The 24,121-nt window shown below is 35.4% G+C and overlaps 2 protein-coding genes across 2 annotated transcripts; both read left to right on the forward strand.

Moving 5' to 3' along the window:
* The first annotated feature begins 9,254 nt into the window (after positions 1–9,254).
* Positions 9,255–10,382, forward strand: LOC132034998 (uncharacterized). Its single transcript, XM_059425321.1, has one exon. It carries the CDS (start codon positions 9,255–9,257, stop codon positions 10,380–10,382), a length of 1,128 nt encoding a protein of 375 aa, XP_059281304.1.
* A 12,624-nt stretch (positions 10,383–23,006) lies between these two features.
* LOC132034999 (secreted RxLR effector protein 161-like) lies at positions 23,007–23,453 on the forward strand. Its single transcript, XM_059425322.1, has one exon. The coding sequence runs from the start codon at positions 23,007–23,009 to the stop codon at positions 23,451–23,453; it is 447 nt and encodes a 148-aa protein (XP_059281305.1).
* The last annotated feature ends 668 nt before the right edge of the window (positions 23,454–24,121 follow it).

Here is a 24,121-nt window from a genome sequence, read left to right on the forward strand (position 1 = left end):
AAAAGAAAGTAATACACCTAAATTGATACCGAAGAGATATTGTTGTTCCTAAGCATAAGCTAGGTATTATATTTTTGTTGTCTTAGAAATGATTATAATTATTTATAAATACTATATTTTCGGTTGCCTTAAAATATAATTATAATTATTTTCTAAAAAGAAAAGTAAGACACTTAAATTGATACGAACGGGATATTATCTTTCGTAAGCATGATCTAAGTCTTATATTTTTGGCTGTCTTAGAAAATGATTATGATTATTAAAAAAAAAAAAATGTAAGACACTTAAATTGATACGAAGATGATATTATTTTCTTAAGCATAAGCTAAAACTTACATGTTTGGTTATCTTAAAAAATAATTACAATTATTTTTTATAAGAAAAGTAAGACACTTAAATTGACACCGAGAGATATTATTTTTTCGAAGCATATGCTAAGACGGATATTGTTTTTCTGAAGCTTATGCTAAGTGTTATATTTTTCTTGTCTTAGAAAATGATTATAATTATTTTCTGCATATTATTTTTGGTTGCCTCAAAAAATAGTTATAATTATTTTCTAAAAGAGAAAGTAAGACACTTAATTTGATACGAAGGGGATGTCTTACTTTACTTTTTAGAAAATAATTATAATTATATTTTAAGGCAATATAGTATTTATAAATAATTATAATCATTTCTAAGAAAACAAAAATAGAATACCTAGCTTATGCTTAGGAACAACAATATCTCTTCGTAGTATCAATTTAAGTGTATTATTTTTCTTTTATAGAAAATAATTATAATTATTTTAAAAATATATACTTATATATAAGATTTAGCTTATGCTTAAGAAAAATAATATCCCCTCCACACCAATTTAAGTGTCTTACTTTCTTTTATTTTATAAGAATTTCTAAAATTAATTAACATGAATGTTGAAACGCTAAATATTGAACGACAAAAATATCCTCAAAATGTTGATCGCCTTTTATGTCCTTTGAAAATTAAATTTTTTCTTGAAAATGTATTTCAATGTTGGATAAAACTGTAGTACCATTTAAAACTTTAACTAATATTTAGAATATTAAATTTAACAAAATTCTATAGGATATTAGAAGTAAAACTAAAAAGTGAAAAGTTAGAGTAGAAGTAAACCTTGGTTAAGTATAATAACACAATCTATTCTTAAAGCACTCAGCATTTAATTTTTTTTTTTTTTTTTTGCTGCGCTATGTAATTTTTTTTGTTCTTTTTTTTTTTTTTAAATGCCCGGGTAACGGATGTAAACGGGCAATGTTAACACATTTTTACATAACGCATAAAAAACATACGTTAAAGGTACTTTAGTAACATTTTTTTTCGTGGGGTATTTTGGTTCAATTCGTTTTTTATTGGGTCATTTAGGTTCCGAACTCCTATATCAGCGGTATAACCCCCCCCCCCCCCCCCCCCCCCCCCACCCAAAACCATGCATTGATTATGTCAAAATAATTTGGGGCAACTCATGAGAAAATACATTTCCAGACAACATTCTTGAAATGATTAATTAAAGAGGTGGACATTGACAATGGCCTTCTTAATGATCAAGCATTATGGAAACTCTATTCCAATGGGATCTTCTCTTCTGCATCAACCGATAATGATTTCTGGCAGAACAGTTGTGTCCCAATAGTCGCAAAATATATAGATGAAACAGCTCCCTGTCAAGGTCTCTTTTTTATATGGAGGCTTTTAAAAATGATACTCCCTCTGTTTCAATTTATGTAAACCTATTTTCTTTTTAAATCGTCGCTAAAAACGAATGAATGATTCTCTTTCCTAATTTGAAAATAAATTCACTTTATGAAATGATTTACAGCCACATAAATATTCAAGACTTATTTTGAATCACAAGTTTCAAAAGTTTTCTCTCTTTCTTAAATGTCGTGTCCAGTCAAATAGGTTCACATAAATTGAAACGGAGGGAGTATTATGGTAATTAAGGATTGGGTGTACTTTGTCTCCCAACGTAACAGCCCGTGTATAGGGATTTAAAAGAGGAGAATGCAGATCATATATTTGTTGACAATGATACTGACAGAAAAGTTTGGTATCAGATAGCTCAGAATGAATGATCTCTGTTACTGGAGTCAAGTTTGTTGGATTGCTAAGAACTATAAATCAAGAATTAGCAGCCTAATGGTACACAAATTCTAATAACTGGAAGCGCAACATTGATGACAAATTTATGCCTAATCCAACATTGATGACTTGCTTCCTTTGTAGCTTGTTCAACAGCATGTTCTTCTTCCTTTTTCTTTTTTTCCTCTTTTGCCTTTGCCAAAAAAAATTCCATAATTCTTCAGTTCAACAAGTTATGTCCAATCTTCTTGCAATGTTTGCTGTATTTCGTATTCCAACTTCTGGGTAAAACCATTTAGATGTGAGTTTCATCCTCCAATCCCACCCAAATACTTTCCAGATGTGATTTGAGTAAATCCAATTCCACCCTAACTTTGGCCATGCTTGGGATTCAACAAAATTTTTATATGTGCATAAAAAATAAAAATATTACCATATATATAGTGTGTATTTTTTCGAGGGTGTTGGGGCAAACCCCTTTCCGTCCTTGATGGTGAACTCATCCTCTTAAATTCCTGGATTCGCTTCTGATTGAAATTATTATATGATTTCTCAAATGATTTAGGCTACTACAATAGGAATATGCGGTAAATTGCCAAGAAAAGTAATAAGAATCTCCAAGTCATTATTAGTGGCAGCATAACGATGAGTTAGATGGAATAAGATTCATCAAACATTCAAACTAGAGGTGCTTAACTTGGCCTTTGTAAAGATAAAACTGATGAACTGAAAAGAGGAAATAGGGGACGTTTTAATATAACTGTCAAAAAGCAGGTAAATGACAATCAACTAACAATGATAGAAGCATCTACTTGTATATATTTGTCCGATCAAATATGGTGTAGAGAGAAGATCACAACTAAAAGAATCTGAATAGTGTATGTGCTTATTAATTAACTAGTTTCTGGATACGTGCGTTCAGACGTGTATTCTATATCAATTAATACAAATACGATAAAAAATATGTACGATGTATAACACGAGATTTGGAAGGGAAAAAAAAAACAAGGTCAAACATGGTAAAGCCTATTTGATCACCCATTAATGATATATTGTTACTTCCAGATTAGTGTATCTTATTTTCTTAAAATTATATGGAACAGTTAAGTTCTGCATATGTCCCAAAATAGCTTTAATACTCTTCTTAATGTTATTCGAAATTATTCCCATTTATCAAAACGTTAACTTGGTTTCTTATACTATGCATTCTGCATAGATATCATTTACACAGAGGTAGCATAAAACCGAGTTAATACAAAAAATCCTAGTCGTGGAAGTACATAATTTGAAGAGAAATGTCTCTAGAAACTCCAATTGTTTCTGTCCACAAATTAAGCAGCGGGTATTTTATAGTACATCACAAGCAGACACATCTAGATTTTCATTACTAAAATAAGTCCAATTCTCCTACTCATGTGGAGAGAAAGACATGAGACCAGCGGCAAGTTGGTCACCCTTTGTTTTCCTGCTCTACAGAAATGCATGTGTTCTACAAAATAGATAATTCTCCCCACCTTTCTCATCTTGTTAGCAACTGCAAACTTGCAATAATATTTGTTACATTAATTTGCTTGAAGAACAATAATTTACATGATAAATGTATACTCCCACTGTTTCAATTTGTTTGAACCTATTTCCTTTTTAGTCCGTGCCAAAATGAATGACCTCTTTCCCAATTTGGAAATAAATTCACTTTATGAATGATTTACAGCCACACAAATTTTCAAGGCTTATTTTGAACCACAAGTTTTAAAAGTCTTCCCTCTTTCTTAAATGTCGAGCCCAGTCAAATGGGTTCATATAAATTGAAACGAAGGGAGTATATGTTACTACAACAAGAAGGAACTGTGATATATTGAAGGAATTACTACTGATAACGATGGAAGAAAGGACAAGAAGAATTCGTCATTAATGAAAGCTGAAGTTCAGACATGAAAGGACAAAGTACAATAATGTGGTCTTCGTTTCCATCGACCACAACATAACATGAATAAAATATGTGGACTTGGGCCTTAGCAGAAAACAATGAAGGAAGCTATGGGCTTGGCATATTCAGATGGAAATGGCCCAACACAGACAACAAAATCTGAGCCCAACATAGCATAGATTTCAAATGTATATACATCACATGACACACACACAATAGGACAAAGTTATTTATTTTGCACGGTTACATAACCAATATATGACAAATATGTATAGGTTATTTGTTTTTCTTTTGAGTATTATTCATTACAAAGTGTATATATACATTGTAAACCTGATTTGATCAATACACAAGAAATTTCCCAATCTCGTATTTTCATATTCATATATATAGCACGAACAATATCAATAAACTTCTTGAAAGATAAGCAAGACCTACTGCACCTTAACCGAGGACGGAATTGGGAATGAACATAAGGAGTCTTAAGCAACATCGCTAAGAAAAGAAGGAAAAGGGAATAAGAACACTAACCTCCGATTTTTTTTCGCACATACTACACTGGCATCTAGCTAGGTTGCTTCAATCGTTGGCAACATCACTTGCTTCTTCTCCTTTTTCTAACCGAAAAAAAAAATTGAACAAAAAGACACAAGAAATATCAAAAGACAAAACTCGTTGCGTATTGGCATTATACATATATAGATAAAATATTTTATATAAACGAGTCATATCTTTACCTCACAACATATACTTTGAAAATTTCTCATTTTGGTGAAAAGATATCGTTTATTTTCTTTCTGATACATTTTCTAGTGAAAGAATGACATAATCAACAAAATTCTAAAGAGTAGTATTCTCAATTTAAATGCTAAAGTGGCCTGGGGGTAGGAGAAGAATCGCTTTGGAGGTTTGAAACTCTTTAATAACATTTAATTAGGCAGCACATATTCGTGAACCGAGTAGTAGAAAAAACGGTTGAAGGACGGGAGCAATTTCAGGAGAAGAAATAAATGATGATAATGAGGAAGGAGAGAAAAATGACTCTTGAATTAGGCAGCAGATGTTCATGGACACTCTTTTTGATCCGGAGGGAGTACTACTTTAGTACCAGAATAGTCGTGAAATCTGATTCCCATGACAAAGTATCGTCAATATACTTTCATCAGGACATCTGATAATTTTTCTGTTCCTCAATTGCTATCGACTAGCATGCGATCTCTTCATCCATGGCATTCGTTGAGAATGGATATAGGGAACCATAAAAATGCTTCTATTAGTCTCTTTAGTAGAGGTTGTAGAATTGAACTTCCTCACAGCACTCTCTCTAGGTTGCGGTGGCAATCTCCAACCAGTTTTCCTTGATGCATTGCAAAGCTGTTTTCTGTTGCTTTAACACCTGCGGAATTTATATTTCGTGCCAGTACTGTAAGTCAAAATAGGAGATATTTATAGTGTTGCACTTTCTGTGTGGATAGCAGAACGCTACGCTTCTGTTCGCCTCTTCCTTGTGATTAGTGTTAGATGCAACTTATTTCAAGTAGGACACTTCCAGGCAGTGATAAACTTTGTCGATATTAGACTTAATCTTCGTCTTGATACATTATTCGTGCCTATTCTCTGTTGTCTTCATAAATTTATTTCAGTGCTTGGTTGCTTACTTTAATGGAACATACATGGTGTGGATTTATCTCACCTTGATTTTTACTCAAGGTTAGTTTGCATTGGTCTTTCATTTTTATGATGTCAATAATTGGTACCAAAGTTCATGGACTCCCCATGATGTTGTGTAATATATTTGAGGAAATTCAAGGTAGACAATTTTGAATTCCTCCAATGTACCTTTATTATTTATGTTTCCCTTAAAGAAAATTTAGCACGTAGTATTTCACAGTTATGCTGTTTAATTTATTTTCAAGATGAATTTTCTGATTGTTGCAGGCTAAGAGTGCCATTGTGGCACTGAACTTCAGTGGTGAAATTGTTAGCATGATCAGTAGAAACTTTATGTTAATGGGAGATTAGCACTCACGAACTTAAAATCCTGAGTCCGCCACTAGGTGTCATAGACAGTTCATGTGGTTAATAGCATATGTCCATTTTGCAAGTTTTTTGGCACTGTAATTTCAGTAGTTTGGTGCTTTGAAGTTGCCGACATTCGAATAATTAATTTAGTTTGTGCCTTTTTTTTTTTGTTGCGCGAATATAACACGAGGGGAAGTAGATGTTACTCTCCCCTAGAAAATTAAGCTACAGAAATACCTACAGTTGAGATATTAAAAATTCTGCATTTTCCCCCATTAAACCTGCGTTTTGGGCTTCTGAAAATCTGCATTTTTTCTTATTAAACTATGTGACCTTAGCATTTACAACTATGCGTTTTGATTTGATTTTGACAAATCTAAAAGGAAAACACTGTTAGGAAGGGGTTAACTTTAACACAGAGTTTTCCAGCTCTTATATCTTAGTTAAAAAACATTTGCAACCCAAAAGAAGTGCATAAAAAGCTGAAAATCATTTGGCAAGTATCATTCTAAGCATGCCTAAGCCAAAATCATATACTCAATTTGCTATCTAAAAGGGGGTGGGGAAAGCAAGCTGCTATACTTCCAAACTTGTGTCTAAACAATTTATATAGTCACAAAACACACTAGAGTAGAGCACCACTTCAAACATACAAAAAGTTAGTTATAAGATGAACTATATGCATATCAATAAGAGAAGGGTACAAAATTTTGAAGAAGGGATAGGAAACACTGGACACTTTAAACGAAAGTCAGGGACGGCTAGACACGAGCGCACGACACTGCTACTGTGTGCTCCTGATCTGGGCAGACTTGAAGTTGGATCACAACTCCAATGTACTCCCAAGTGTTCCCGTGAAAAGAAATAAAGAAAAGGAAAGGATTAGAAGCAGCCTCTGTTGGAAAAATGGGCTTACATTATTTAAAACGTTTTCTTTATATTTTAACTATTCCGGGTTGTATGGTAGTCCATAAACGTGTGCCCAATTATAGTGTGATAATTGGTATTGGGCCGTGCACTTTATGTGCTTAGTGGGTCTAGTAAGGTGGTGAGTGTAGGCTTAACCTGATGAGGCCCGTAAGAGAGGGCCCATTAAGGTTTCAGTAACTGCAGTTAGATCCCCTCTCTAACCATATATAAGACACACTTTTGTCTTCTCTATTATCACCTATAAAGAGTGACAGATAAGTGTGTGGTAGCTGTCCCATTGATACCACCATCTTCGGAAGGGTAATAGAGAGGAAGGTCTAGTCATTCAACTATCTGTTATGGCTCAAACAGGTACGCCGTTCGATGCTACTGATCTTTATTAATTTTGAGTCCTATTATCATGTTCGATCTTGGATTTATCATGTTAAAATATCTTACATGTGGTATTAGAGCCTAAAAAGCACGATTTAGCACTACTAAAAAAATGCCAAAATTCGACAAATAAAAAACCGACGGACTGCGTTGCTTTGAAAAACTGACGGAGTGCATCGGTTTTGTGTATTTCTATTTTTTTTTTATTTTCTTAATTAAAAACCCGACGGACAACGTCGGTTTTTTTCGCAGAATTTTGAAATTATATTTCCGCCAATTTTTTTTTTTACAAAAACCGACCTCCCACGTCAGTTTTATTAAAAAAAAATAATTAATAAAAAATCGACGGACAACGTCAGTTTTAGTTTTAAAAATATATTAAATAATTTATAATTCATTTTGTTTTTTTAAATATTAATAAACGAATTTTTTTTAAGGAAATCGACGGACTACGTCGGTTTTTTTTTTTTTTTTGTCAAAGGTCGGTCAACTATTTAAAAAAAACGACGGACCGCGTCGGTTTTGTCCGTCGGTTTTTTTTTTTTTTTTTTTTTTTTTTAACAATATGGCCAAACGGGTTTGGGAAATCATTTCCCATCTCTCCCAAAAAAAAAACCCTTCTCTCCCAAAAAAAATACCCTTCTCTCTTAACCCTAACCCGCCGCCACCTGCGCTGCCCACCCCCACCTACCCCAGCCCCGTTTTTAACTTGTAAATTGAGGTTAGTTTCTTTTAAATTAGGGCTTTTAAAATTCTTTCACATTTTAGTTTTATTTGTACATTTTAGGCCTAATGTTAGTCTATTTAGCTTTGTTAAACATCATTTGTAATGTTATTAATGTTGAATTTGTGAAAAAATATAAACTTTATTTGACTAGTTTACTTTTCATTTTTTTTTTTTTTTGGCTTGAGATTGTGCTATATTTTATGTTCATTATCAATGTATTTGTGTTAGCTTAGTTGTCATTGTTTGTAATATTATTGATGTTGAATATGTGCAAAAATGTATACTTTATTTGACTAGTTTTTGTTTTGTTTTGTTGAGATTGTGCTTTTTGTTAGAATCCATAAGTTATTAGAATTGTTATTGAGCATTCAAAATTAGAATTGGTTGAGATTGTGCTTTTCAAAGTTAGAATTGTTAAGTTAAAGTATTTTTGTAACCTCAAAACTAAAACGTAGACTTTATTTGACTAGATTTACTTTTCAATTTTTAGAATTGGTTGGGATTGTGCTTTTCAAAGTTATATTAAAGTTAGAATCCATAAGTTATTAAAATTAGAATTGTTATTCAGAATTCAAAGTTAGAATTGATTGGGATTGTGCTTTTCAAGGTTAGAATTGTTAAGTTATAATATTTCTATAACCTCAAAACTAAAATGTAGACTTTATTTGACTAGATTTCCTTTTCAATTTTTAGAATTAGTTGGGATTGTGCTTTTCAAAGTTATATTAAAGTTAGAATCCATAGGTTATTAAAGTTAGAATTGCTATTGAGAATTCAAAGTTAGAATTGGTTGTGATTGTGCTTATCAAAGTTAGAATTGTTAAGTTATAATATCCCTATAACCTCTAAACTAAAATGTAGACTTTATTTGACTAGATTTACTTTTCAATTTTTAGAATTAAAGTTAGAATCCATAAGTTATTAAAGTTAAAATTGTTATTGAGAATTCAAAGTTATAATTGGTTGGGATTGTGCTTTTAAAAATTATATTAAAGTTAGAATCCATAAGTTATTAAAGTTAGAATTGTTATTGAGAATTCAAAGTTAGAATTGGTTGGGATTGTGTTTTCTTAAGTTATATTTTAAGTTAGAATTCTTAAGTTATAATATATTTCTATAACCTCAATAATTTGTGGGTATATTTTGTAGATGGATCGTATTTGGATGTATAATATGAATAATAGTGACCGTGTGGGTGTACATGATCAATTTGTTGAATGTGTTGACGGGTTTATCACACATGCAATGTCACTTCACCCTTTTCAAAATGAAGGGGTAATTAGGTGTCCTTGTTCTCGTTGTGGGTGTAAGAAGTATTTGAAACTGGAAGTGGTTAGGGTTCATTTGTATAGTCATGGGTTTAAGGAGAAATATTATGTTTGGACTGATCATGGAGAGACTGATGGGGTCAATGGTATATTTCATAATATGGTTGTTGGTGAAAGTAGTGTGTCGCAGGAATATAATCATGTCCAATATGATAGAGTTAATGATGCTTTTGGCGTACAGTCTGGGTTTGAACCTGAGCAAAATTTTGAGCAACCTCCTAATGAAGAAGCAATGCGCTTCTATCAAGAATTAGAAGAGGCTAGTCGTCCCCTTTGGGTAGGGAGTCAACATTCTAAGTTATCTGTTGCAGTTAGAATGATTATTATCAAATCAGATTGGATTGTTGCTGAAGCTGCTATGGACTCAATGATTAAGCTTGTAGGGGAACTAGTTAGTTCGGAATTCGACATACATAAGAGTTACTATCAAGCAAAGGGATTGGTTTCCAAATTAGGATTGTCGTGTGATAGAATTTATTGTTGTCCAAACGGTTGTATGTTGTTCTATAAGCAAGATGCTGATTTAAATGAATGTAAATTATATGGACATGCGCGTTATAGGCGGACACCTAGTGGGAGGATGGTTCCAATTAAGGAGATGCATTATTTACCTATTATACCTAGGTTAAAGAGGTTATTTGCATCGCCGAGTTCTGCTCCTCACATAAGATGGCACAACGAAAATAGAAGGACACATGGTGTTATGGGTCATCCATCGGATGGAGAAGCGTGGAAACATTTTGATAGAACTTATCCTGATTTTGCTAGTGAACCAAGAAACATTCATTTGGGTTTGTGTGCAGATGGTTTCGCACCATACTCTGTTTCGGCTGCATCCTATTCTTGTTCGCATGTATTTCTTACTCCATATAATCTACCGCCTGAGATGTGTATAACAAGTCCCTACATATCCCTAAATTGTGTTATCCCTGGTCCCCGAAATCCAAAAGTTTTGATTGATGTCTATGTATAACCTTTGATTGATGAGTTAAAACAATTGTGGTGCGAAGGTGTAGTGACATATGATGCATCAACTAAGAGCAATTTCAATATCCGTGCTTGTTTGATGTGGACTATTAACAATTTTCCTGCGTATGGGATGTTGTCTGGTTGGATGACTGCTAGAAAAACATGGCCACAAAAATTCATGGTTTACATGGCCACAAAAATTCATGGTTTGATTGTCATCGTCAGTTCTTGCCTATGGACCACGAATTCAGGAAAATGAAACAAGCATTTAGAAAGAATAAAACTGAAAATGATCCACCACCTCGAACATTATCAGGAGAGGAAATTTGGGGGAGGGATTGTCACTTGCCTTAGGTCACAGAAGTTGCCCCTTATAGACTACCTTGTTATGGTGTTGAACATAATTAGACTAAACAAAGCATATTCTGGGAGTTACCGTATTGGAAGGATAATCTTCTACGACATAATCTTTGTTACACCCCGTATCTTAGAACTAAGGTTAGACTCATATCATTAGAGTTTTAGTGGAAAAAACTGAAGGTTTGAACGTTTTACGAAAATGGTTGATAGGCCTACTTCGGGCAAAAGGATAACTCCTTGATTAGTTGGGAATTTGGGAAAGTACCCTCAATGAAAGTTGTAGTACATAAAAATATCTTTCTAACGATATAAGGACCAGGCCAATCAGAGTTCGGAGCAAGGAGATATGATCGTCTCAATATGGCTAATAGTAAGGCGTTTAAAAGTCTATAGAATCGGCTAAGTTTTGATACGTACGCTCTTCCGAATTTCATGAAAATTCGTTGGGAATTTGAGGAAACTTAAAACATGAAAGTTGTATCCCTTTGAAATAGCTTTCCAACGGTATATTATAGGCCTTGAACAGAGCTATGTACAAGAAGTTATGCCTATTTTACCAAACACTGTGCAGAACCGATACGTTGTCGCGCGTGTGGGCCCGTGCGGGCGCGTACGATGGCTCCGCATCGCGGGCCTATCATACAATCTGAATATTTACCTGCAGGATGTTGCGCAATGCCCGTGAATCGCGGACCCAACGCGCAAAAGGTCGGGTTTCGGGTCAAAAGTCGGGATTTCGCGTTTTAAGTTATATTTAAGCTTGGGGTTTATTTCCCTAACATCCCTAATCACGAAAAATCACCCTAAAGTCATAGGGAACAAGTCCCAAGCCTCAAGAACCCTCCAAGGTAAGTTTTGTCATGATTCTAGGTTAAATTCAAGTCCCTAATCCCTTTCTAACTTGAGTAAACCCTTCTAATCCATAGAGTTGTGATTGGAACATTATTGTTGGATGTGGAAACCCTAGAACCCAAATTCAAGAGGATTGAACTTCAAAAAGGTAATGCTTCTACACTCTAATCATTCATAATAGTGAATTGATGAGTTCTTGGGAGAATAGTAAATGGGTTTAGTAAAGAGAATTACACGAACTATAGTAGGGTTTTGGATTGTTGACTTGAGATTGTTATAATCATATGGGTGATGGAGAATGATGTTAATTACACCTAATTGAGATTGTAGAATCAGCTAGAAGTAATAGAATGGGGATTGGGTGAAGAAAACACCATTAATGAAGGTTGTGGAGCTTCATGCCCACCAAGTGTTTGACAAAATGCTTAGATGACCAAAGCATGAATATTATTGCTAATATAGAATCTCTTTGACTTGTATTGATATAGATCAAAGTTGAAAGGGTTGACGAACATTGTATTACGCTCAAAGGCTGGAATTAAGGTATGTGAGGCTAACTATCTACGTTAGGGAATGTTCATGATTCTCCCTACGCCTCATTCTTCATACTTGTCGATAATTTGACTCGGAATATAGTTTAGCCCTAGTTTCATGATATGATATAGAAAGCCGTTATCTTCTAGGGTTGCGATTCTGGTCGTTCATGGTTGTTAATTTGAATATCATGAACTCGACACGTAATCTTTATAGACTTATGTATTGTTACCACATGAGTCTCAGTCTAGAAATTCAGTATGCTCAGAAACAGTCAGTGTTTTCAATTCAGTCTAGCATGTCTATTTTAGTTCAAAGATTGTTCATTGTTGTTATGGTCTCAGTCCTTATTAATTAACCATAATTAAACATATGTGATTTTGCCCGGGCACGGCACGATCTTGTGTATACGTATACATGGCCGAGGCCATTGGTGACGTACTACTAGGCCGAGGCCATAGCGTGCATTTATTGGGCCGAGGCCCCACATATACAAACACGAGATAATACGACGATTCGATACACGAGCGGGGAGTATTCATATCTCTCTACTTCTTGCTATTACGATTCTGATTATCGATTTCGAGTTTCGGTATTTTATTGCTTCGATTGCTTTACATGCACAATTCAAATGTCTTTGATGTCCCTTTTATTAGGGGGCATCTTGCGATGCGAAACGATATACAAAGTTGACGACTCGGCTATTTAGGAGTGCACGTATCGACTCTTGGTGAGCCCAAATTCCTTCGGGCATTGTCGGCTATCCGGTTATTTCGGTTTATAGACACACACCTCTATTATTCATGGTATTCTTAGAGGCTTCATAGACACGATTCGAACAATCGGACATTTGTTATGTTAGTCTTGTTGACGTTATACTCAGTTGTTCAGTTGTTTTGGTTTAGCCATGTTGGCTACTTTCAGATATTTTCAGATTGTCTAAGTATTTCCGCATTATGATATTTCAGTCAGACTTTTAGTTAATCAGCATGTGCTAGTTTTATTTTATAAGTCAGTTATGTTTTGGTATCACATGTTGAGTCAGCCAGTCAGTTGGTTCGCTCGGTCACATGCAGTCAGGCACCGGGTGCCGTGTTACGTCCAGGCCCAGGTTCGGGGCGTGACAATCTTGATGTGATGCATATTGAAAAAAATTACTTTGATAATTTTTTCAACACTGTTATGGATGTTAAAGGCAAGACAAAAGATAAGCTAAAAGCTAGATTGGACTTAAAGGAATATTGTAGGCGCCCTGAATTGAACTTGCAAGAGTTAGCGAATAATAAAGTGTTCAAGCCCAAGGCTAGTTTTTCATCCACTTTGGAGTTAAAACAAGAGATTTGTCAATGGGTTAAGAATTTGCGGATGCCAGAGGGGTATGCGTCCAATTTCGGCAAGCGTACTAATATGAATGAAGGAAACTTGATTGGTATGAAAAGTCATGATTGTCATGTTTTCATGAAAACTTTGATTCCTATTGCATTTAGCCGCCTACCGGAAAGAATATGGAAACCAATCACAGAGATAAGTTTGTTCTTCAAGGATTTATGTTCTAACATTTTGACGGTAGAAAACCTTCAAAGAATGGAACAAAATATGCCAGTCATTACAACTAAGCTCGAGAGGATCTTTCCATGTGGGTTTTTTGATATGATGGAACATCTTCCCATTCATCTTGTACAAGAGGCATGCCTTGGAGGCCCGGTTCAAACTAGGTGGATGTATCCTTTCGAGAGGTAAGGAACCCAAACTTACTACCTCTTTCTTTAATGTATTTTGTTAACTAATTACTGTATAACATGATATTAAACATGTGCAGGACCATTGGAAAATGCAAAAAATTGGCTAAGCAGAGATCTAAGATTGAAGGATCTATTTGCGAAGCGTATCTTGCAAAGGAAACATCGCATTTCTGTTCATATTATTTCGGAGAGCAAATGTCATGTATGAGAAATAGGCCCAACCGTAATGATGAGGGTGGGGTTGATCCTAACTACCCACCAATGTCCATCTTTAATCAACCAGGACGAGGTTCTAAAAACCCTCCAAAATGAACCACGAGTAGTATGGAGAGGCAATCAGCTGTGACACATGTTTTGCTCAATTGCCCTGAAATTCAAGTATATATTCAGTGAGTGTTGAATTATGTTACTAAATTACATGGGTAACTAATAAGGGTGAAACTAATGAAAATCTTGCATATGTCGAACAGTTACTTCGTAGAACTTGAGGGCGATCAAGCCATATATTCGAAGTTTTCCGATTGGTTGTACGATTTTGTAAGTGTGGAAATTCATTGCATAATTTCAATTAAATGTAAGCTACATAGAAGTTATTGAATTTTAATTTTCCTCCTTATTATATTGGTTTATCATACAGGAGAACATACCTAATTTCTGAAAGATATAGCTCTTGGACCAGGCAGTGAAGTTAAGACAATGAAGAAGTACATTGTTAATGGTTACAAGTTTCAGACCGAAGAAGTTTCTCAATATAAGAAGATGAATAATAGTGGAGTGTGCATTAAAGGCAATGTTAATGGAAGCGGTGTAACTGTTGATTATTACGGTGTCTTTGTAGGAGATCATACAACTTAAGTATCCCGAGGTTACCACAAGAAGAAGATAACATTATTTCGGTGCAAGTGGTTTGATCCAAGCCAAAGAGGTACAAGGGTGAATCGTCAGCATAACATAATTGAAGTCAAACATACAAGACAATACAATCGCTATGATCCCTTTATAATTGCACAAAATTCTAAGCAAGTGTATTATGCCCCATATCTTTTGCATAGGGATAAGGCTAATTGGTGGGTGGTTATAAAGACTAAGCCTGTGGGGAGGATTGAGGTCGATAATGCGTTAGATGTGGCATATCAAAACGATGTACTAGTTGTTCATCAAACGGTGGACACAGAGTTAGAAAATAGTCTGGAACATCCTTAACACCTATTAGAAGAAGTTGATGAAGATGATGTAACTATCATAGAAAATGTTGAGGAAGAATCGACCGATGGACCTGAAACAAGCGATGGGGAAGAATCATCTGATGAAAATGAAATAAGCAAGGATGAGTAGGAGGATGACTAGTTACATGTTAGTTTATTCTATACTTGGTAATGACACAATTCTATACTTGTTAAATTTTTATTCTAACGTTATTAACTTTATGTACTTGGTAATTATATTAGTTCATTTGTACTAACGTAAATTTGTATGCAGATGTAATCAGGTGGTAGTGATCAAGGTAAAGGTAGAGGCAGAGGTAGAGGTTGAGGTACTAATGAGAAAAAAGATAAGAGACCTATAGATCCTACAGCTACAAGTAGCTAGTCCATTCCCTCCGCTCCACGTATGCACTCTACTTCGTTTTTTTTTTTTTTTATGCCTGGTTCTACTATGCAGCCACAGTCTGGTCAGTGGGTCTTCCAGCCGGCACCACCTCAGATTCCCTCATTTACCCATCCTACTTTTATACCTACACCTATGTGTTACCCACCACGAGGCAGATCTCCTAGCACATCGGCCACTTTGTCTCCTTCCCCTTCTCCAGGTGGTACACCTCCCAGTGTATCTAATTTGCGCCTTAGAGATAGCAACTCTAAGCCTGAGTCAGAGCCATCCAGTACACTAGCTCTTATCCAGGCTCAGACCCATCCTTCTGCACCTGTACAGGCACCGGGATATCATGGTCTACAGCCAGGAGATACAAATTCGATCGGTCGGGTTTTCATCATGCCTGAGGGAGCTGGGTAAGATTGTCTTTTATTAAGTTTTCCTAAAGTTTTTTTCATCTTAATCTTATATGCGTTAATTTTTTTAATTGCAGGTACTATCCAAATCACGAAACTATAAAAGCCATATTGGATGTTGTTCGGAGGCTTTATGGCATTCGATTTTATACTTCATGGGGTGAAATCCCATATAATACTCGACAGGCTATGTTTAGAGAGTTTAACATATGCATCTTATTATACATTTCATAACTTGAATTTACTTTTATATAAATCATCTAACATTAGCCATTTGATTTGCAGATGTTATTTACATGGGATCTAATGAACAATGATAGGGTTGTTGCGAACTTTGAGAGGAAGGGGAGTGCAAGGTTATCTGATTGGTTTTCGAGGGCTAGAAAGTATATGAGAAAGCCCCAATGGCTAACCGACGGACAATGGGAGCAACTTAAGGCATATTGGCGAACTCTTGAGTTTATCGCCAAGTTTGAGCAGGCAAAGGCTGCCCGTGCGTCCCAAAAAGGTGGCTCTTTGCACACTGCGGGTGCAAAAAGTCAGGGGCACGTGGCTAGGACAATGGTAAGTAGTTTTATACTTTTAAAGTTACCTACGATCAATATGTCATTATTGAGTTATTAATTCTATCTTTAAATTTTTTTTTGTAGAAAAAGGCTACGGGACGGATACTGCTCGGGATCGGCTATTCCTAAAGACCCGCGCAAAAAGAAGAAGCGAGGAGTCGATCCGATCATATGGGTTGAGGACGGGGCTCGTGATTCCTATGTAAGTGATAATTTCATTATTTAAGTAATTATATGCAAGTCTAGTTATGATATATTCGTTATATACTAAGTTTCATTTTTTTAATATACAGACGCAATTTATGCAAGATGTGGACCAGTACAGCCAAACTCAGCCTGACCACCCAAGCCGTCCTCCACCGGAATTAGAGATAGATTTTTGGTGTAGAGTAGTTGGGGGGTACAGAAGGGTAGAGCTTATGGTCTAGGCCTAAGGAACAACTTAAGTCGCCTTCGGTCAGGATTGCGAGGTGAAGGGTCTTCTCGACAAGCTGAGGGAGTTGATGTGTTCAGGTCACAACTATGGCGTAGCAAGTCGAAGAGCTTAATCGAAAATTAGTTGAGACTGAGGCAAAAAGAGTTGAGGAAAGTAACTTCATGAAAGCGAATCTTGAATCGCTCAAGGCACAAGTTAAAGGCCACATTGCATATGAACCATTTGGTGTGCTCCCTTCTCTTCCCCCCCCCCCGACCCAGAAGATGATGATGACGGTGATTTCGAAGCTCGGACACCGGATGATCAGTTGTAGTAGTTTGGATTTCATAATGGACTTATGTTTTATGCTTTATGGAATTATATTAAAACTAAGTAGAACTAGTTAATGGTATTTTTGGTTGGACATTTAAATATGTTTGAAATTTGAAGGTCTATTTAGATCGTATTTGATGTGTTTAGATAGTGTTTGATTGTTACTTAGGGTGATTTTATGTGCTGTAGTTCTTTTAGAATTGATTTGGAGTGTTTTAGTGCTAGTTTTGAGCAGGTTTTGGTGTTGGTTTTTGTGCTGGTTTTGTGCAAGTGTGCTTCAGAAAATGCAGCAATTGCATACAGGAATTTTCCAAAAAATCGACGCAGTCTGTCAGTTTTCTAGAAATTAATTATGTAAAATTTCCAGAAAACAGACGGACTGCGTCGGTTTTTTATTTAATTATGCAGTAAAAATTTATATTATTTCTTTTTAAATTAAAAAAAATTAAAATTTTTAAAAATCGACGCAGTCCGTCGGTTTTTTAATTTGTTTTTAATATTGGATAAAAAACTGACGGACCGCATAAGCAACGCAGTCCGTCGGAAAAAGCCGATGCAGTCCGTCGGTTTTCAGAAAGCGACACTATGAAAATCGACGGATCGTGATGGGTTGGTTTCCCGTTGGTTTCAATGCAAAAACCGACGCAGGCCATCGGTTTTTTATAGTTTTTTAGTGGTGTAGGATCAAAATGTTATGATAAGTAGAGATTAGGGTTTTGTAACCAGAAATTGATTGTTGTAATTTCATGTTAAAATCTTTGAAAAAATAGACTGGGACCTTAGGTATTTTGTTCACCACGTCGAGACCTTCGATTTGATAAGTGACTCATCTTCTAACTCTTAAAATTGAGAGAGTTATTGTATCTTTAAGATTTAGGGTTCATATAAACAAACCCACTAGAAATTCGTTTTAAATCTTGAAATTTTGATGGAATTGGTTAAAATCTTGTTATAGATTTTGTTTATGGTGTAGTTGATGTCTGGAATATCAAATCAATTCCATGAAATTGCTCAAAGAATGGCTCAATTTCAGATTTTTTAAAAGATATACCTTCAAGGTTATTTCTAGGTTTTTTGGCAAAAATATTGTCTTTTAAAATTGCATTTTGGATGGGTTTCTGTGATTTTTGAATGAAATTGATTAAGGAATTTTGTAGCTTATCAAATTCTGGAAAAACTGATATTTTTAATGGCCGGAAAATTAATCTTTTCCGGTGAAGGAAATTCAAAAGTTTCAACAAAATTAAACCTTAATTTTGGTTCATGAAATCAGGGTTTAATGCAATTAAATGTTGGAAACAAATACATGGAATGATTTTCATATATTTGTTACGGTTAATTTTGTTATTATCTTGAAAAGAAGGATTTGGAAAATCAAGAGTTGGGTTCTTTAAGAGCCATTAATCCAAAATTTAAAGCTTTGAATGCTATTTATTTGGGGCGCTTTTTGAGTGTTTAATTGTCACAAATATGTTTACATATATTTTTACTCAACCTCCATGTATTTATTGAAACAAAAACTGAATAATCAGATGGGTAATTGAAAACGGGTCAAAACGGGTCGCAAATACCCATTTTCTGCAACCCTAACCCGTTCACCATTGAAAAAGATGACAGCCCAGCGGTCAAGGGCAAAGGCCACTTTCGAGCAAAGGAAAGTGGGGACCGCGCTCCTATTTCCGATTGTCTGTTGCCTCTGAAATTTTAACTGTAGATTCCTTATATTTTTCTGGATTTTCTGGTATTTGTTGGTAATTGTTTGAGGTCCAGAAGTATTTATCTTATTTTATTACTTCTGGGAATTGAAAAAATCACAGAAATTTCGGCCGTAAGAAATACTTAAATTTTAATGAAAATTGTTTTGATCCATTTTGAATATAATGACTGACATCATACACCTGAAATGGACTTTTAATACTTATTCTCTAATTTTAGAGTATATTAAGGTTCGTTTATGTTGAAATTACAGACAAACTATTTCATAATTAAATTGTTGTTCGAATTGCGACTTGGTGTGGTACATTTGAGATGTGTACATGAAAGGCAATAATTTTCTAAATAATATTATTTAATTAATTTATGAAGTTACCTACCCAAAGGGGGTAATTTTGTGAGTCGATTAATTCATCATGGAGTAATTTTGGCTGAGATTTGATTAAAGAAAATTTTCCACCCAAGGGGGATTTTTTTTTATATCATTATGTCTCGTGGGAGGTCTTGGGGTAATTTTGTGAGTCGATTAATTCATCATGGAGTAATTTTGGCTGAGATTTGATTAAAGAAAATTTTCCACCCAAAGGCGATTTTTTTTTAATCATTATGTCTCGTGGGAGGTGTGTGACTTAGAAAAGTTTATTTACCCATAGGAGATAAATTTTTCGAAGGTTATTGTATCTCAGTTTTCTTATATAAATCTTCATGAAAGGGTGCATGATCAGTTGTGTCTTTTTTCTCTCTACCCAAAGGGGAGTTAATAATTATACAACTACTTGCACATATTTTGGTGAGAAATATATTGCCTTAATTAATCAAGTTGCATTTATTTCAATCTCCTTTACAAAGAACAACAATGTTGCTGAAATTGAAATCCTGACTGGATCCAATTACAAAAATTGGGAATGTGATGTGGAATTTTCTTTTGAACAGTTTGAGATGAATATGATTATTGTAAACGATGCGCCTGCAGAACCAACTGAGGAAAGTAATGACGAAGAGAAAAATGAATATGCTAATGGGAAAGATTGAACAAGTTGTGCTTAAAGGCCTTAAAGAGATCAATTGCTGAACAAACAGATAGCGCCAAGGAGTTTTTTGAAGCTGTTGGTAAGTGTTTTCAATTTTCTGATAATGCTGAAGCCTCAAGATTAATGGGTGAACTAAGGAACTTAAAGTATGATGAAACAGTGGGAGTCCATCAGTTTATTTTGAGAATGGTCTCTATGTAGAATAAGTTGAAGAACTTATATGTGACTCTTCCTGATAGTTTCATTGTTCGTGAAGCTCTTTTACAGCTTTCATCACAATTTAGTCAGATGAGGACTGCTTATACTACAAGCAGCCAGCCATGGACTATTAATGAGCTCATTACTAAATGTGATACCGAGGAAGCAAAAGCGAAAAGAGAAAAAGTGGTGTCTACTAATGAAAAGGTAGAATCAGCTAACCTGGTTTCTTAGGCAAAATCTTTAGGCAACAAGTTCAAAGGAAAGAAAAAGTGGCAAAGTCCTTTAAAGACTCAGGCTTTCAAAGAAAACGGTAAAAGTGGGAAACCTAACAACAATGGCAATAAAAAAGGTGTTGATGGGAAATGCCATTTTTGTGACAAGAAGGGTCACACGATAGCAAACTGCTTCAAGTTTAAGGCTTACAAATAAAAGCAAAAGGCTGATCAAGGGGGTAAGAGATCAGAGGAAGTCAAGTCTAAAGGAAGCAAAAGTTAGAGTTGGAGGAGGCACTTTTCTTGACGTCGTGGCTATTGGGACGTTCTATTTGGAGCTAGATAGTGAATTTTAGCTTGTTTTGAATAATGTGTTCTATGTTCCAAATTTTGGAAGAAACATAGTTTCTATTCAGTTGTTGGACAAGGCTGGTTATGTTATGACTTTTGGTAATAATAAAGCTGAAATATTCTATGACTCCAAATGTGTTAGTATTTGTCCTTTAGTTGATGATTTATATAAATTGCCTCTGACTCTTAACTCCTCGTTTCATGTTGAGATCGAAAATTCTAAGCGGTCTTCAATTAAAGAGAAGTCTCGAACACTTTGGCATAAATAGTTGGGTCATATTTCTAAGGAACGCACTAATAGATTGGTGAAAACCGATATTCTTCCACCTCTTAGTCATGATGATGAAGGGTTATGTGTTGATTGTGTTCGTGGTAAGTTGATTAAGACCAGGACAAAGGGTGCAACTCGAAGTCAAGGTCTTTTAGAGATTGTTCATACGGATATCACTGGGCCATATTCTACTACTTTGTGTGGCAATAGATACTTCATCACACTTATTGATGACTATTCTCGCTATTTTTATCTTTATTTGATTAAGGAGAAGTCTAATTCTCTTGATGTTTTCAAGATTTTTCGAGCTGAAGTTGAAAAGCAATTGGGTAAAGTTATCAAAATTGTGAGATTTGACCATGGAGGTGAATATTATGGGAGATATACTGAAACTGGTCAACACTTGGGGCCTTTTGCCAAATATCTTCAAGAAAATGGAATCATAGGTCAAGTTACCATGCCTGCAGATCCTGAGAAGAATAGTGTGGCCGAAAGACGTAATCACACTTTGATGGATATGAAAAGAAGTATGATGAATCGGACCAATAGGCCCGAGTTTCTTTGGGGTGAAGCCATAAAAACTGCTGCTTATATTCTAAACCGGGTTCCGAGTAAATCTGTTCCTAATTATGGACTGGCAGGAAACTAAGTCTGAATCATTTTCGGGTTTGGGGTTGTCTTGCAGAAGTTAAAATCTTTGATCCGCTACAAAAGAAGACTGGTCCAAGGACTGTTCGTTGTTATTTCATAAGATATCCAGACTATTCGAAAGGCTATAGGTTCTATTGCCCCTTTCGGGGAACTAGAATTGTTGAATCTCGCACGGCTAAGTTTCTGGAGTTAGACTTTGCTGAAGGAAGTAATTCTCGATCTAACGAGCAAGGGGGAGAAGTAGCAGTGCACATGATATTGCTCCTATGGCGGTAGAAAATGAGAGTGTTTAAGCTGATGAACCACTTTCTGAAGTTTCAGAGATTCCACTCCGAAGATCACAAAGAGATAAGAGGTCTGCTATTCCTAGTGATTATCAAGTGTATCTTGGTGAAGTTGATTATGATATTGGTCAAGTGGAGGATCCCGTGACTTATAAACAAGATGTTAACAGTCATGAATTAGATAAATGGCTAGATGCAATGAATGATGAAATGAAATCTATGTATGATAATGGTGTTTGGGAGATTGTTGAATTGCCTCAAGGTAATAAACCAATCAGTTGTAAATGGGTTTACAAAACCAAGAAAGACAGTCACGGAAATATTGAAAGGTTTAAGGCCCGTTTGGTAGCAAAAGGCTTTAGTCAGAAAGAAGGCATTGATTACAATGAGACTTTTTCGCCCGTGTCTACTAAAGATGCTTTTAGAATTATCATGGAACTGGTGGCTCATTTGACCTCGAGCTCCACCAAATGGATATGAAGACAGCTTTTCTCAATGGAAACTTATCTGAGGAGATTTAAATGAAACAGCCTGAGGGTTACGTTGAAAGTAGAAAGGAGCATCTAGTGTGCAAATTGAAGAAGTCTATTTATTGCTTGAAGCAAGCTTCTCGTCAATGGTATCTCAAGTTTGATAGTGTTGTGTCATCATTTGGTTTCGCGGAAACAAAATTTGATGAATGTGTCTATCTGAAGATTAGTGGGAGCAGATTTATTTTTCTTGTACTCTACGTGGATGACATTATGCTCACCAGTAGTGATCATGGATTGCTATATGAAACCAAACAATTTTTGTCAATAAACTTTGAGATGAAAGATCTTGGGGAAGCTTCTCTTGTACTCGGCATAGAAATTCAGCGTGATAGAACTCGCAACATTCTTGGGTTGTCTCAAAAGTCTTATATTGATCGGGTTCTTTCCAGATTTACTATGCAATCTTGCAAAGCTGGAGATGTATCAGTAGCCAAAGGATACAAATGAAGCAAGGCGCAATGACCTAAGAATGATTTGGAGAGAAAAGTTATGGCAGACATTCCTTATGCGAGTGCAGTGGCCAGTTTGATGTATGCATAAGTGTGTACGAGACCTGACATAGCTTTTGTTATGAATGTCCATGGCAAATATTTATCTGATCCTGGTCATGACCATTGGGTTGCAGCCAAGAAGGTCATGAGATATCTTCAGAAGACTAAAGACCATATATTGATATATCAAAAGGTTGACAGTCTTGAAGTTGTTGGTTATTCAGACGCTAATTTTGGCGGGTGCACAGATGACTATAAACACACTTCTAGTTACGTTTTCACACTTACTGGTGGTGCCATAACTTGGAAAAGTATTAAGCAGATGTTGGTCACGTCTTCTACTATGTATGCTGAGTTCGTAGCTTGCTATAGCGCGTCTACGCAAGCTATTTGGCTTCGAAATTTTATTGGAGAACTCAAAGTTGTTGCCTCAATTCAGAGACCCATTGTGATGTATTGTGACAACAGTACAGCTATATTCTTTTCCAAAAATAATAAGCTGAGTAGTGAAACCAAACACATGTAGATTAAGTTCTTGACAGTCAGGGATTTGGTAAGACAATGAGACATTGTTATACAGAATATTAGGACAGACGCAATGCTAGCTGATCTACCAACTAAGGGTCTTATGCCCATTGACTTTAAACGCCATGTAACAAATATGGGTGTTTTAGAGTCTTTTGATTCTTTGAGTTAGTGGGAGTCTGTAATTTTCTGTTATCGTGAACTTTTATTATATGAAATGAATGAGCATTACTTTCATATATTGTGTTATGATTAGCATCATTATTGTTCACATTATTGGTTAGTCACATCATGGTATCTTGAGGTGGAATTTGGTTCACCCAAGAGGTAATTAAGATGTGCAATGATTTGCAACATTAGTTGCTCTATATTTTGAATGCATTTCGGTAATATGGTATCTTGAGATGAAATTTGGTTCGTCCAAGAGGGCATCCATTTCTGGTATATGATGCAATTTGGTAATATGGTATCTTGAGGTGAAACTGGTTTGCCAAAGAGGTGCATCGTCCATATGCTTTTATGGCATATGGAGGACCGATAAGGTAATAGTGCTTGAGTACATATTCTTGTACATATATATCAAGCGTGACACTATTCCTTACTACACTGCTAGACCATGACTTTGTTGGCTTAATTGAAAGTATTGTGATTATGGAAGGTCTCGTGTTC

Source organism: Lycium ferocissimum, chromosome 10, assembly GCF_029784015.1.
Source record: "Lycium ferocissimum isolate CSIRO_LF1 chromosome 10, AGI_CSIRO_Lferr_CH_V1, whole genome shotgun sequence".
In the NCBI taxonomy this organism is placed as follows: domain Eukaryota; kingdom Viridiplantae; phylum Streptophyta; class Magnoliopsida; order Solanales; family Solanaceae; genus Lycium; species Lycium ferocissimum.

Coding starts and splice junctions, on each gene's coding strand:
- LOC132034998 (XM_059425321.1), top strand. CDS start 9,255: ATGAATAATAGTGACCGTGTGGGTGTACATGATCAATTTGTTGAATGT.
- LOC132034999 (XM_059425322.1), top strand. CDS start 23,007: ATGAATGTCCATGGCAAATATTTATCTGATCCTGGTCATGACCATTGG.